This window comes from Halichoerus grypus, chromosome 8, assembly GCF_964656455.1.
Source record: "Halichoerus grypus chromosome 8, mHalGry1.hap1.1, whole genome shotgun sequence".
NCBI lineage: Eukaryota > Metazoa > Chordata > Mammalia > Carnivora > Phocidae > Halichoerus > Halichoerus grypus.
In genome coordinates, this window is record NC_135719.1 from 126,386,985 (window position 1) to 126,403,538 (window position 16,554).

Consider the following 16,554-nt stretch of genomic DNA (forward strand, 5'->3'; position numbering starts at 1 on the left):
AGAGTTTTTCAAGAGAAGCTGGGAAATGACATTTCATGTGGAGCTCTTCCAATTTTTACAAAGGTAGCTTAAATTGAAAAATAAAAACATACAAAGAAGCCACTGTCTGGCCAGACACAACGTGTGACTACAGGTCTGTGACCTCCAAATTCAGGAATATTCTCACAAGATGGTCGTGTCCTTGGGTGAAGAAATATGGGATGTTACCTGCACACGCACAGGAGCATAGCCTGGGGCCAGATTGCCTTAAGACGTCCTCAGGGGCCCAGTGTGGTTCCATTCAGTTCTCTTTAATCTTTCAGGTCTCCCTAGCACATTCAGTAGGAGCTCAACAAGACGAGGTTGTTGGTTTCTGCTTATATACAACTTCGGTTTCTGGTACTTTGGGTTTAGTCTGATTCCCCCTGGTCCTTATAGTTCCAGTGCTCATGCTGTCCAAACAACTTCAATTCTGGATTCCTGGGACAGAGATATCGATTGGTTCCAATTGGGTCAGACTGGTGTACCCTGGTTCGGTCAGTGTCTCAGGGCAGTGGGGGTCTTGGACTAGAAGGCTTCCCCTTATGGCCTCAGGGTGGGTGAGTGTGGGTGGCAGGTACAGCAGATAAGGATGTGTGGAGTGGGCAGCCCCCGTGAGCATGTCTCCTTCAGATATCCCTCTGGTAGAGACAAACAATAGCTTGTTTTCCACTTCTGCATTTTCGTCATTTCTCACAGGGTCCTCCAGATAGCTCCATTACCTGTCTCTAGCAAAGAAAACTCAAGTTTGTTTTCTCTAAAGCGCTACTTACCATTTCCTGGGAGCTGAGTTGGATTCAGGCATTCTGGGGCTGGGTTTCTTCTCAGTTAGTCATTTCCAGCAGGTTCTGGCTCACCCCGAAGAAAGTCCTGTTATCTAGATAGAGCACGTCCTTGGCAGGCTGGGGTGCTACTAGAGAAGCCAGAAAGGAAAGGTATCTTGGTGCAAAATAAAATATCAGAAGTATAAAGGTATTTTGGCATGTTGAGAGGATGTTTTTTTAAAAAGTTACAAGTTAGGCTTTAAGTGGTAAATTTAAAGGATGTTGCAATGATAACATTTTAGTTCAAGGTTCTGTAAACCACATCCTTCCTGCTAAATTGGCCCACTGCTTGTTTTTATAAACTTTTATTGGAACACAGCAACACCTGTTTGTTTACTTATGGTCCATAGCTCTTTATTGTCTTACGGTATCAGAATTGATGGGGAACAAAGACTGTATGGCCCGCAGAATCAAAAATATTTACTACTCAACCCTTCATAGAAAAGTTGGCCAACACATGTTTTAGTCCATTCATCCAAGTATCTCCTTAGACTGAGAATGACAGTTATATGCCATTGTTGGAAAAGGGAAGTTGATATTTCAAAAAACAGTCCTAGGGGAATGCTAGGGAATGGAAAATAGGAAGTGTTCTTTGCTCTTTTATCCAACTTGACTGACTCGGTGGATTGCTTGACAATCCCTTGCTATTTCCAGTTGAGATATGCTGGACCAGAACGCCTGCACTTGGGCTCCTGAATGCATCCTTGGCAGGTGAATCCTTCTTCCCCAAGTAATCTGAGATTTTTAACCCACCCATTTAGTTTATGTCTGTTAAGCAAACCTTTCTCTTACATCTTTTTTTAATTACCTTTCTGTTTATAAAAGTGATATAAAGTGATTGTAAAAAAAAGTTAAACCGTGCACAACAACACAAAGAAGGGAATTAAAAATTGCCCACAGTTCCATCACTGGAGTCCCCTCTCATTCATGTACTTATAGCTAATTAACACGAGATATTACGTATTAAAAATCTTTTCGCCAAATTGGAAGCATAGACCTACTGTTTTACAACATGTTTTTTAAAAGTTACTATATACCGAACATTCTCATTTCATTAAATATTCTCTTTTACCATAGTTCTTTGTTATTACATAGTATTTTCACGTGTGTATTCCATGATTTACTTAATTTCTCATTGCTGTCTATTTTGGTTTTGAATTTTTTACTATTCAGAAACGGCACTTATGTTTCTCTCTGATTCTTTGGGATAAATTCCTTGGATTAGAATCGCTGGCTTAGAAAGTATGAAGCATTTCTAAGGCTTTCAGTAGACTTTGCCCTACAGATCTTGCTTTTATATACCCACCAGAAGGGCTTGAAAGCACCCAGATTTTGAAAGTAACTTAAAAAGGTTACTGTGTTTTTATTGGAAAGATTTGATAGAATATTGGTTGAGGTGGCCTCAACCTCATCCCTTGCATGCGTGAATGCCAGTGGTGAGTGACTGTGATTTTGGCTTCTTGTCCCCTTTTAGGCTCCCCCTCCCAAACCGCCCCGCAGGCATGGAGGCTGGGCAGATGATTCCGTGAAGGCTTCAAAGTAAGTGCCAGCAGCTTGTGAGGGTGGAAGTGGGCACTTGGCTCTTGGGTTGTTTTTCTTTAATTTTTTTAGAACAACTTTCTTGAGGTGTAATTCTTATTCCATGTAATTCACCCATTAAAATGTACAATTCAGTCGTTCTTGGTGCCTTAACAGAGTTGTGCTACCAACACCACAGTCAGTTTTAGAACATTTTTATCACCCTCTCCTCAAAGAAACCCGGTACCCGTTAGCAGTTATTTCCCATGTCCCCCCAGTCTCCCTAACCCTGGGCAGTCACCATTCTGCTGTCTCTATGACTGGCCTGTTTGGACATTTCACATACATGGAATCCTACTTCATGTGGTCCTTTGTGACTGACTTCTTTCACTTGGCCTGATGTTTTCAAAGTTCATCCATCTTTGTAGCATTCTGTGTTCTTTTTTTAAGAAATTGAGGCACAAATGACGTATAACATTATATTGGTTTCAGGTGTACAACATAATGATTCAGTATTTGTGTATATTGGCAATGACCACCACAATGTACAGTTAGCATTTGTCACCATACATAGTTATAAACAAATTTTTCCTTGTGCTGAGAACCTTTAAGATCTACCCTCTTAGCAGCTTTCAAATATGCAGTACAGTATTATTAACTATAGTCACCATGCTGTACATAACATCTCCATGACTTACTCCTTTGATAACTGGAAGTTTGTACATTTTGACCCTCATTCTGTGTTCTTAAAGTAACTTTCTGAACAGAATGGAATTGCCTGTTAGTCATTGTAGGATTCCAAACCACTTTGGTCTTTAATCCCTTGCACGAAGTCTTAGATGAATAGTAAACCAGAAAAAAAGATTTACTACACCAGCAGAGGATGGCTGACTATCAAGCTTAACTATTTAAGGTAGACTTGGGAAGGGAATTTCTTTTTCTTTGAAACATAGACATTACTCTTGTCTAGAATTTCCTTCAGTACTTGTTGCCTTAAAAATATATATTTTTTCTAATTCTTTCCTCCCTTCCTTTCCCCCTCTGTCTCACACACATACACTTTATTCCCCCTGAATCATTTGAAAACAAGTTGCAGAAGTCATGATATTTCACCTCTAAATACTTCAGCATGCATTTTTCGAGATTAAGGACATTCTCCAGATGATCACAGTATGATTATCACATCCAAGTAATTTCATAATGATTTAATACTTAATAATAGTTTATATTTAAATTTACTCAGTTGTCCCGAAATGTCTTTTATAGCCTCAGGATCCAGTTAGAGTTCACGCATTGTGTCGGGTAGTTCTGTCTCTTTATCTAAAATAATTTTTATTTAAGTTTATCTAGATAAATCTATTTAGATAACGATAAATTTATCTTATCTAAAATATCTCTCTTGAGCTAAAATAATTCCAATTCCTCCCCTGTTCTCCCATTCATTGTGTTTTTTTGAGGAGTCCAGGCCAGTCGTCTTGTAGAGTGTCTTAAATTCTGGTTTTCTCTGACTGATTTCTCATGATCAGGTTCAAGTTGTAGGTTTTGGGCAAGAACAGGTGATTTTGTGTACTTCTTATCATATCAAAATAGTATAGAAACACGTACTCAGAGCTGTCTCACTCCCATCCTTATTCCCTCCACCTCATTTCCATCCATCCCATATGGGTAATCTCTTTATTAGCTTCTGGTCTATCCTACCTATACCTTTTTTTTTTTTTTTTTTTGCAGAATTCAACATAAACATGTACAATTTTAGTTTACTCTTCTTTGTTTCTATATATTAGGATTCAGCAAACTTTGACCCACAAGCTAGCTGCCAGTTTTTATAGATCATGTTTTATTGGAACAGGACCACACCCTTTCATTTGAAAAATTTAGATCTCTGATCTGTTCGGAATTAATTCTATTATATGACATAAGGTATGGATCAGTTTTATTTGTTTCCAAATGGCTATGGTCCCACCACCATTTATTTAAAAATCCATCTTTCTCTGGTAAATTTAGAAACCACCTGTATCATAATCCTGCATCTTCGTATGTACCTGAGTCTACATTTAGACTTATTATTCTCTTCTAGTGGTTTTTCTGTGTATTCGTATGCCGACAATTACCACACTCTTTCCTTTATAGAATATAGCACTACTTTTTAGTGCTAACCAAGAACAAGAAGGTAACTTTGAAACATAGGTCTCATATATCAGTGAGAGTCTTCTAGAGTGGCCCCATTTTTCTAAGGCATTAGGGGATTTTCGTGCTTGTAATATCTGGAATTTATTTTGAAATATGGAGATGAGACAAACCCTGTGTCTGCTGCTTAGAGAACAAAAGGAAATCTCAAAAATGAATATATTAAATGAATATATCAATGAATATATTAAAGATTTTTCCAGATCAAATCAGTTTGCTCTTGGAAAAAGATGCTTTTCCATTCTGTATGTTACTTTTCAAAGTATTGTCTTGTGTGGCTCCTAAGTCTGTGGCCTAGTCTGACCTCTCTCAATGTTGGGGGACCCAGGGCCCATCCTCGAACCTCCTCTCTTCAGCGTCAACACACACGCTTGCAGGATCTTGACCCAGTCTCGGGAGTTTGACTATCACGTTCACAGCGATGACTCCAAAATATATATCATATCCCTCCAGTCCTTTCCCTGAACATCCAGTCATCCAGTTGATGTTTCCACTTGGATACACAACTCAATCATAGCATATCTGAATCAGTCCTCTTCCTTGTCACCCCTCCTGTCCTATCCCCTAACCTGCACCTCCCAAAGTCCCCCTCAGATCTCCGTAAATGGTGACTCTTATCTTCCCCGTTACTTCAGACCATAAACTTTGGAATCCTCCTGGACACCTCTCTTGTCTCCGCCCACGTTCAGTCTATCAGCCAAGCGGGTGAAGTCTACAGATGAAATCCGTCTGTGGTCTGTGCTGCCGGTGCTCGGCTGCAGCCGCTGTCATTTCTAGCATTGACTCAACCGAGAACATACTGACTGGTCTCCCCTGCATCCTTTCTCTCTCCGTCTTATCTCCACAGAGCCAAAGGGACCTTTTTACAATATAAGCGAGATCATTTCCCTTGTCTCCTCAGAGCCCTCCAGTGGCATTCCCCGTAGTCCAAGTAAATCCCAAAGTTCTTACCGTGGCTGACAAGGCTCTCCCTGCCCTCAGTTTATATAAAGTAGCACCCCTCGTCACTCTGTGTTCCCATCTCTTACTTAATGTATCAGCACGTGACATATATGCATACGTACATGCGTGTGTTTGTGTGTGTGCACGTACATACAGTCTTTTTCTCTCTCCTGTAACGTAAGCTGCTTTTTAAAAAAAATTTTATACTCTTTTTAATGAGTCCTTGACACGCATGAATTTTACATTTACAGTGCATCTCAATTCAGATGCTAAATTTGTCAAAGAAACACTTGGTCGGTGTTTCGATTTTATAAAATTTACAGTTGAAAAGTAGATTCTCATATTAACTCCGTTCCAAACATATTTAAAAGTTTTCCAGTAAATCAACTGAGTGTAGTTTAAAAATGTAAACCAATAAATTAAATAAAAATGAGAGGGGCGCCTGGGTGGCTCAGTCGTTAAGCGTCTGCCTTCGGCTCAGGTCATGATCCCAGGGTCCTGGGATCGAGCCCCGCATCAGGTTCCCTGCTCTGCGGGAAGTCTGCTTCTCCCTCTCCCACTCCCCCTGCTTGTGTTCCCTCTCTCTCTGTCTCTGTCTCTCTGTCAAATAACTAAATAAAATCTTTTAAAAAATAAATAAATAAAAATGAGAAATTCCGCGTTCCCACTCGGAATGGGATTGTGTGGCATTAGCCACATTTCAAGCGTTCAGTAGCCACGTGCATGCCGCATTTGTAAATGTCATGTGTATTAATTTGTGCTGTTCAGCAGCTTCGTGAGGGTGGCATATTATTATTATTTTTTTCTTTTTAGTAACGTATAGTGTATTATTTATTTCAGGGGTACAGGTCTGTGATTCATCAGTCTTACACAATTCACAGCGCTCACCATAGCACATACCCTCCCCAGTGTCCGTCACCCAGCCACCCCAACCCTCCTACCCCCCTTAACATAAGCTTCTTGAGAGGAGACACACTCTTATTTGCATATGCCCAGTACCTCGAATAGTACCAGTCCATAACAAGTGCTCAGGGACTGTTGATTTGAACAAATGAATGATCTCATCGGTGTTTTTGCTATCAGATCAGGTCACTTTGCTATCAGTGTGGGAAGTGGAGATCTGGAAGGTTGGAAGCGCTGTTCGGAAGGTAATACTCTGTTTGAAGGTGGATAAGAGCTGGATGAGGGCAGTGGTGTGAGCATGGACAGGAGAGGAGCTCTGGGGACGTTTTGGAGCTAGAGGTCACAGAAGTGCCGTTGGTCAGATACAGGGCAAAAGAGGGAGGAGTGGAAGGTCCTGCAAGGTGCCTCGCTGCGATGACTTGGTTGGGGGCAGTGCCGTCAGGTGGGGAACGCAGAAGGAGAGACCTGATTTGTAGGCTGGCGGTCATCCACACAGATGACTTTCCAGTTTGAGATTCTGGAAGAGAGGTCAAAAGGGAGGTACAACTTGGTACATCTACACAAATAGAAGCCAAGGTCGGGGCCTAGGATTTGGCAGTTTGGAGGTTACTAGGGGCCTTTGAGAAAGTTATGGTGATTTGCACTGGGGCAGAAGCCAGATTATGGGCTGAAGAGGGACTGAGGTGAGGAAATAGTGATCTAGGCTCCTTCCCTGAGAAAGAAAGGAAAGAATGGGATAGTATTTGGAAGGAGAGGTTTGTGTCGAGAACCATGTGTGTCATACGTGGGGAAAGAGTGACTGCAGGTGAAATAGGAGGGGTTGGAAGGAGCAGGATCCTTGGAAGGATAAAACCTTCCAAGAGAGGTTGATTAACCTTGGACAGAAGGAGGGAGGGACGTTTTTCCTCCGATATAAGAGGGAGCTTGGAAAGGCTGGGTAAGCTCTCAAGAAAAATTGAGGGAGTAGGGAATTGGGGGAATTGCATTTTGGATTGGCCCCTTGGTTTTCTTCTTTTTTTAAAGTAGAAAGGCAAACTGTTGAGCTTGTTGGAGCCAAGGAGAGCTGGCCTCTGGAGGCAAAGTAGAACAGATGTGCGGCAGAAGGAGGAGGGGGCGGCCGGCTAGGGGCAGGAGAGGCCGTTGTTGGGCCACATTGCGGACCCGCCCATTCAGGTTGGAAAGTATGAGCTCCTACTCCTGGCCGGGAACTCCAGGGGGCACAGAGTGTAGCTGTGCCCCCTGCCCTGCAAGAGCTTGGATTTGGATTGGGAAGATCAGGCATTTTTGTTCACGAAAATCAGGAGCAGCGGAAGGAGCATGTTGCTAGTGAGAACCAAATGGACTGGCTCACACTGGTGACAGGACATCAGAGGAGAGAGGGAGCACAGTGACCAGGAGTCCCTTGCAGAGGACATGGGGGTCAGGCTGGGTGGACTCACGTGCACAGAGGATCGTGAGGAGAGCGTTGGTGTACATAGAAGTGTTGAGGGGATGGTAACCTCATTGTCACTCTGCTTAGAGCAGGAAATTCATGCTGGAATATCATGCGCTCAGCTTGAATTCTTTTGAAATGATAATAATGGCACTGACTCATTTCCAGCCTCTAGGACAGAATGCCATCGACTGGGTGGCTGGGACAACAAACATTTATTTGTCACGTTGATTGCTAGTTCTGGAAGCCAGAAGTCCCAGATCAAGGTGCCAGCATGGTCTGGTTCTTGTTGAGGGCCCTCTTCCTGGTTATATCCTCACACAGCCTTCCTTGGTGTGTGCATACAGAGAGAGGGAGATCTTGTATCTCTTCCTCGTTTTATAAAAGCACCAGTGCCATCGTGGGGGCTCTACCCTCAGGACTTCCTCTAACTCTGATTAGCTCCCAAAGGCCCCACCTCCGAGTGCTATCCCATTAGGAATTAGGGTTTCAGCATATGAATTTGGGGGGCACATAAACATTCAGTCCACAGCTGTACCTTATAGGTACATGACACCAACTCTGTTGGGTAGGTTCCTTTCTATAAGGTAGGTTCCCCTCTACAAGGGAGGTAGGAGACAGAGGTCTACAGCTATGTTGTTGCCAGTGGGAGGTAGAAGGGCTAATTCCAGATATGAACCAGGAGTTCATAGCCAAGGGATATGAATTTCTGGGATTTATTTTAATTTGCATGACACTGCCCAAGATAGAGAGCAGAGCGTGTGTCAACCAGCACCCTGGCTAGAGATTCTGGGTCCCAGGACTCACATGCTCATCCCTGAGCCATAGGCTAGGGCCGTTTTCAGGAATATCCTTGGACCTGGGATCACTACCTTTCCTTCTCCAGACACCAAAGTCATAGCTGTGCCAAAGATTCCATCTCATAGATTCCATCTCAAAGATTCCACCCTCATAGCCTGTGGGTCGCTGACTTGGCCATGGAGAACAGAGCTGAACAAGAGGCAACCAGACCCGGTAAAGAGAGGAAGGAAAGGTAGTCTGATTAAGTTTTGTCTCAAAGTGTCTGTTTTTGGGTTTGTCCCTGCATTGATCTGCAAGGGAATGAGGCAAGTAATGGCCCCTCAGGGACTTTCAGGACTTTGCTCTCAATGTCAGCCGTCATTTTCAATCACCCTCTCCCTCCCAGCCATTAATTTTGGCCCAGGATCATGGGGACTTGTCCATCTATCACTCCTAATTGACACTAAATGATCTGTCAGTTTATTGATGAACGGCAGGAGTGGAATTGTCACAATATATTTTACTTTCTAACAACTCCTCCTGACAATTTTACCTTGTCCATCTCACTCTCCTCACATAAATCTCCATTGGCCGCTCATTCCTTCTCCTGGGCTGTTCTGGTGCTAGCACTTCCACACCATCTGCACGCGTCAAGGACATCAAGATGGCGGAGAACAGCCGAGTGCCAGGCCCGAGGTTGCCCCCTTCCCTCCTCCTCTCTCCCTCTCTCTCCCTCTCTCTCCCTCTCTCTCTCTCTTTTTTAATGGCATAGATGTTCCAAGAATACTAAAGGGCCTCTGTCCTCTCTCTCTCTGTGTCATTGCCATACCAGAGTCTCTTTACCTGCTTGTTAGCAGTGAATAGTTCATTCTTATTAGGCTACAAAAGTGTGAAAGGCAAAAACTCACGGAGCTGCCGGGCTCCTAGATCTATAAGCACCGTTGCAAACACGTGTTTTGTCCTCTTGCACTAGCATTGTGACAGGCTTTCTCTCCTCACGGAAGTCAGTTTCTTAGCACGGGGGGGGGGAGCTTAGCTGGAATTTCACCACTGGTGTGCCCCGTGCTGCCCCGTGGGTACGGGTGTGCCGAGATGTGTGGGCTCGGCCGCTGAGCCGCTGGGCCAGGCCCAGAGTTGCCAAGGCCCCTAGGCTGTAACCACACGCGGTCTTGTCTGTCACGCTAGTTTTCCATTAAAATGATAGTTTGAGGTGTTTCTGTTGGAAAAGATGAAGGAAGGATTGGAGTTATATATATAGCACTGGCTTTTATATCTATATGTGTATATGTATGTATGTATGTAGTTACTTAGTGTTAAGAAGGTATACATGTAGTTGTGAGAAATCCTTTATCCTTTATGAGTCCAAGGATAAATAGAGAAGCTTGACAATATACGAAGAATGTCATTGTTCCTCTCCCTCCTTCCTCTCCTGCTGAAGATAATTTTTATTAACTGATAAGGACTATTTTTGTTTATTAACCATCATTCCATTATCCTATCAAAATTAAAAACGCTTCCTTAATGTCATCTGATATCTAGCCATATTCAGATACTTCCATTGTCTCAAAGATGTCTTTTTACAGTTGGATTGTAAAAAGGGCAAATCAAGGTCTACACCTTATATTTAGTTGTTAGATGTCTTTAGTCTCCCTTTTGTTCTGCAAACCCCCTGCCTCCCTTTCTCTCCATGCCATTGATTTTTTTTCTTTTTTTCCTTTTCTTTCTTTTTTTTGGGGGGGGGGGTTGGGGAAAATAGTCTTGCAGAGTGTCCCACATTCTGGATTTGGCTCACGCTTCCTGATCATGGTGTTTAGCTGGTTCCTCTGTCCTTCAGGTTCCTTGTGAAGCTGGTGGTTAGATCTGGATTAATCTAGCAAGTTAGATTCCGGCTCACTGTTTTGGCAGGCGTATTTTGAGGGTGGTCCTGTGCCATCCTGCTGCGTCACATCCGAAGGCACAGGCAGGCGTGAGAGGCGCAGGTGTGCGGGGGTTCCATGTGAAGCGAGGCTTCGTGAAGTGGGGCCAGGAATGTGCCCTCCATTTCTGCTCCCCATCAGACTCCCACCTAGAGGCCATAGCATCCGTGGAGAATTGTTGCCTAGAGAGTGATACCAGTTGAAGGATGTCAAATGGTGATTTTCCAATTTTCCCTTAACAAAAATTCTTGTATAAAGAGCTTTCTTTTGTCAACTCTTTGGTTGCCTGAAATACAGTTCATATCTATAATCCTGCCCTTGGCTCCCTGCTCCAGTCTTTATTTCAAGAAGTTTCAAACCTGTAAGAAAGTGGAAAGGCTGGTACAACACCCTTCCGGGTAATGTTTTACCACCTGTGGCTCTTTCTACTGAACTGTTGCGAGAGCTGCAGCTGCCTGGGCATTGGCATTACTAATAATAGTCAGCAGTTCCTTTACAAGAGATTGGTGTCTGTATTTTCTGCTTCTGAGTCTGTAGGGCCTGGCACACTGAGGTGCTCCATTCATACTTGATCAGGGAGTGAGTCTGGGACATTTCTTACAGAGCTCTAGTAATTAAAAAGGGACCAAGGATCCCCAGGTCTGTCCAAGTATAAAATCTTAATTCTTGACCTTCAGATTTTCATCAATAAACATAATTTTGTTTATTTAGTTTTCAAAAAAAACCAAAACAAATTAGAAAAATTGAGAATTTATTTTCCACATGCTGCCCACCGTCACAAGGAACCTGGGATCGGCATGGCGGGACCGGGGGTCCTGGGCACCGTGGGTGAACTTGGTTCTCAGTGAGGTCGGCCATGAGAGATGAGTGTCCAAGATAAGGTGAAATCAGTGAAGCGGTTGCATATGAGCTGGTGAGAAGGAGAGTCCTCGGTAGCTAGTTGTGCACCCATTTTCAGTGGCTGTGCCCAGGGCTTGGGCGCCATGTCCCTGTTTCTGTGGCTTTTGGATATGCCCACAGGAGCCTCAGTGTAGACCTCTGTCTCAACTTTCTATCATGTGCTTTCTCATGCATTTATGCGTTCCCTTTATGTGGCCTCCAAGACATGGCAGATTCAGAAAAGGTAACCTTGGGGCTCGGCAACAACAGATCTCTTAAATGTACACCTTACATTTGTTTGTTCTGCATAGGCTCCCCAAAGAGTAATTTCTGGCTTTGCTCTCTACCCACGTTCAGAGCCTGGACAGAAAGTTGGCAAAGGAAGGTCTAGATCAGTTTCTATTTTAATTGAACGTGGAGAATTCACAGTTTTTTTTAAATTAGAATTTAATTGTATTGTTTATTGCTGGAAATTACATGTGTTCAGTAGGATCTGAAGATGAAATAAATAACACCTAGACTATTTACGTTGAAATAACTCACGAAGAAAGAAGTGTCCTCACTGAAGTAGTGGGAAGTGTGGAGTGTGCCCAGCTCCTTCTATCCTTAGGCCTTTCCCGTCTCAACACACTTGTACCATTCTGGTAGATGTCATCGGCTTTGGTAACTGGTTCATGGGAAGGAGTGAGAATAATGGACAGATAACAGGACTGTTGTTTCCCATTCGGCCCCGCAGTGCACAGCAAAGAGGCCCTTACTAAAAGTCACCCTTCAAACAAACTCCTACGTCTGAGTCATTGTATAACTTCATGTCGTCTTTTGAGACATTAGAACTCTTAGTGAATCTGAATTTTATTTATTTATTTTTATATACATTAGGAATATACATAGCAGAGAATTCAAAGGGTAAGGAAGGACGATATGAAGCTAAAGCTCTCCTTCCCTGCTCCCCCCAGGCACTCTGTTTCCCTTCCCAGAGACAACCACTGTTCACCAGTATCCTTCCAAAGAGACTCCATGCATTTACAAGAAACACAGGTTAATGTATTCTTTTATCCCCTCACATAAATGGTAACGTGTCTATTCTCTATTTTTCTTTTATCATACAACAGTATTTCTTTTTTTTTTTAAAGAGTTTGTTTATTTATTAGAGAGCACAAGTGGGAGGGGCAGAGGGAGAGGGAGAAGCAGACTCCCTGCCTGGCAGGGGGTCTGATGCAGGACTCAATCCCAGGACCCTGAGATCATGACGTGAGCCGAAGGCAGATGCTAAACCAACTGAGCCACCCAGGCGCCCCCATACGACAGTATTTGTTGGTGGTCTTTCTGAATCGCAATACAGAGTAGAACTGTCTCATTTTTAAGGGCTACACGGTACTCCAGAATTTCCTATCTCAATAAAAGTAATCATAAGCCCACAATAGATGTGCCATTTTCCCAGATTGAGAAAGCAGATTTCCCTTGTTTATTCACGTACTAAATATAACATGATCCTTTGGAAAGTATCATAAAAGCTTCAGATAAGGTACATATAGACCCCTTAGGGTAAGGAAAAGGTATGAAGCATGCATCAACCTTTTTCTCTTTGAGGTTCCGGTGGAGGGCATTTTCACATACTTCCACTTAGATTGATATAGTGATGTTCAGTTTAGAGCAAGCAGAGATGTTCTGTGTTATAGTCATTGCAGGTTAGAGCCCTGGATGGCTTGTCTAGTGTCACAAAACCAATTTACTTATGCAAATGACTAAATATGAAATAATTGGAATCTTGCAATTCTGTCAAGTGCGTCCCACTTGAAGGTGATAGCAGTCTGTTCCTGTAAGCCCCATGTGGAGTAGCATTTGGTTACTTCACTTCCCACTCTGAAAAGTGGAGCAGTCTCCCTGACAAGCGGCCCTAGTCAGTGCCCTCCCTAGAGCAGAGGTGAGTACCTGATGCCCAAGGAGGAGGGGAGGAGCACGTGCGGTGACTTGAGGTGAACTTGTTGTTAATGCCTGTGTACCAGGGAAGGGACAGCTGAGGCCCCGAGGCCACATGGCATCCAATGGCTGTGTTTCTAAGGGCCTAAGTCAGCAGAACTGCTTCCCAGTTGCCCGTGGGGAGACTTGTGTGGAGGCCTGTGTGGTAGCCTGTGGGGAGGCCCGCTGAAAGACTATGAGGTCCAGGCCCTGATCCCCACCTCCCCCTGAGCCTGCTCTCAACTTCCTTTCAGGCCTTCCTTTTCTTAACAAGTTAAGCTACTCTTGAATTTCATTTTTTTTTTTTTAGATTGATTTATTTGAGAGACAGAGTAGGGGGAGGAGCAGAGGGGGAGGGAGAGAGAGAATCTCCAGCAGTCTCCCCACTGAGCGCAGAGCTCAATCCCACCACCCTGAGATCATGACCTGAGCCGAAACCAAGAGTCAGATGCTCAACCGACTGAGGCGTCCCTTGAATTTCATGTTTGTAATTGAAAACCAGGAGTGGTTCTAGAGTGAGTTCTTAGCGTGTGCTGTGAAGGCTTTGACTTGTGGCCCTTTGCCGTTTCTCATTTTGCAGAAGTGCAAATTCTCCTGTGACTAGAGCTGCTCATTTCGTGGAGCCAGGGGTAGGATCGTAAAGTAAGAGGGTCTCTGAGGGTCAGGGAAGAAATGATAGGCCCGCAGAAGTATCCCTTAAGTAACAGCCAAAAAGCACGGCGTCCTGTGGAGTATTTCTGTATCTCTCTGGATTATCACACAGTGCGGGGGTTTTGAAACCAGAAGGTTAGAGCCAGTCTTGTCCAATCTCCTGTCAAATTCTAGTGTCTCTAGCAGTGCTGGTCCAGGGTCTGCTTGAATCCCTCCATTGCTGGGGAACTCAGTGGGAGTGTACTTTTTTTATAAAGACTTTTTTAGTTCTGCAAGGAAGCCAAGAGCACTTTAATGATGTAAAAACTCAAACAAGACAGATAATGCTAAATTTGCCTGAAACCACCATCTTGTCCAAGCCTAGTCATCTCTCTAGAAGTAACTACTGGTAACAGTTCTTTGGTTATCTTTTACCAACAATAGATACTCAGTATAATTCAATATACAATTTTACACAATAGGTATGCTTACTGAAATCTCTATTTTTTTTTACATAAATACGTTCATATTAAGGGTGTTCTTAATTTTTTTCATTTTTCATTGAGCAGTACACCTAGAGATCTTTTAGTACAGGCAGATTTACTTCATGTTTCTAACTGCTGCATCGCGGTGTTATGGAGTATGCACCGTTCACTCGGTTGGTGGGCATTGAGGTTATTTCTAATTTTTTTAAAGATTTTATTTATTAGACAGAGAGAGAGTGAGCATGAGCAGAGGGGGAGAGGGAGAAGCAGACTCCTCGCTGAGCAGGGAGCCTGATACAGGGCTCAATCCCAGGACCCCGAGATCATGACCTGACCTGAAGGCAGACACTTAACCGACTGAGCCACCCAGGCGCCCCAGTTATTTCTAGTTTTTATGCCATTGTCAACCCCCTGATTTAGGAAATTTACAGTTTCACCCTCTGATCAGGATTACACCTTCTGGGGCCCCATTGCAGAACTGTGTGGACAGCCCGCATGTCTTGCCCACCCCCTTGTTGAATGGATGAGAAAACACACACGCACACGTCATTTATTGTGGCTTTTGTGCTGGGCACAGCTAAGCACAGTTGTCTTACTTTATCCTTAAAACAACACCCGTGAGGGCGCCTGGGTGGCTCAGTTGGTTAAGCGACTGCCTTCGGCTCAGGTCATGATCCTGGAGTCCCAGGATCGAGTCCCGTATTGGGCTCCGTGCTGAGCAGGGAGTCTGCTTCTCCCTCTGACCCTCCCCCCCTCATGTGTTCTCTCTCTCATTCTCTCTCTCTCAAATAAATAAATAAAATCTTTAAAAAAAAAAAAAAACAACCCCCGTGAGATAGGTACTCTTATTGTCCTAGCTTACAGATGAGGAAGTAGAAGTTCAAGAAGATTAAGTAACTTGCTCAAAGTCCCATAGCTAGTAAGGAGCCAGTCAGGATTTGAACCCCGGGTGCACTGGGCCGCAGGGTCATGCTCTTGTCCTCTGTGTCTCGCTGCCTTCCGTTTTTGTGCCCTTGGCTCCTGATTTAGTACCTTTGCACTCGGTAGGCCCTCAGCAGACGTTCCCCGAGGGCTGTTTGGACATGGCTCCAGCATGTTCAGCCTGTGGGAAGAATAACAGGGAGTGAGCACTTGACCTTCACCTCCTCTGGCCTACCTGTCTGCAGAGCTGTGCTCCAGCCAGCCGCCGGGCCCCAGGAAGGTGAGTGCAAAGGATGCAGCCTGCACTTAGGGGCCCGAGCCAAGGCCAGGCCAGTCCTGCCATTAAAAGGCCTAATTAGGCTAGTCATTAAGTTCAATTAGGCATTGGAAATGATCATTCCTTCTAACCCTGCTGTGCCCTCCAAGAACTGGATCCATTCCCAGGCAGCCAGCTCGAGAGCCGGTTCTAGTTGCTGGTGCCTCGGCAGCCCCGCCTCTGGTTTCGGGCCTCTGACTCCTTTTCAAGGCTGAGGGCAGAGTAATCCAGGATCAGCCCAGAGCGGGGTGCTCCGAGTACATGTGAAATACAGTCAGGTGTCTGCCTTGGAGGCCATTTCCTGAGCTCCTTTCTGGTCACCCTCCTTTCTTAAGGCCACTAACCCTTTCCCCAGGCACCTATTAGGAGTTGGGACATCTGCCTGTGTTCTAGTCCCCTTCTGCCACTCACACACCGTGTCACCTCAGGGCAAGACATGTGGACTCTTGGGATGGAGGCTCCCTGAGGGGTCCGAACTAGATGATCTCCGAGTTCCCTTTTCAGCACTGGAATTTGATCCTGGGAAATCCCAATACATAAGCCTTGGGGTATACCGCATGTCTTCTCAGTGGGCACTGAACAGGGAGAGAGAGGAGGAGAGGTCCAGCGTGAGCCTGCGCCGAAAGCTCAGCACCGTCGCGCTCTGTCTCTTCAGCGTTAGAACAAAGTGGTCTCACAGGCCCTCCAGAACTCTGAAGGGACATTTGAACTTCTGAAATATGCTTTCTAGATGGTTCCTTGAAATATTTTAGTTTAGAAATCACTGCCTCGAAGTGAAACAGCTGACAGACACTGAGGCGGGACAGGCCTTCCAGGCACAGCGACCTGAATGTGCCACAGTGGC

General features: G+C 44.4%; 1 protein-coding gene across 1 annotated transcript in view; it reads left to right on the forward strand.

The window, feature by feature from the left end:
* Positions 1 to 16,554, forward strand: part of IFT43 (intraflagellar transport 43) — an 80,105-nt gene that overhangs the window by 27,982 nt on the left and 35,569 nt on the right. Inside the window, exon 3 of the mRNA XM_036068556.2 lies at positions 2,317 to 2,381. Coding sequence (XP_035924449.1) covers positions 2,317 to 2,381 — 65 coding nt within the window. The remainder of the gene's footprint in view (positions 1 to 2,316; positions 2,382 to 16,554) is intronic.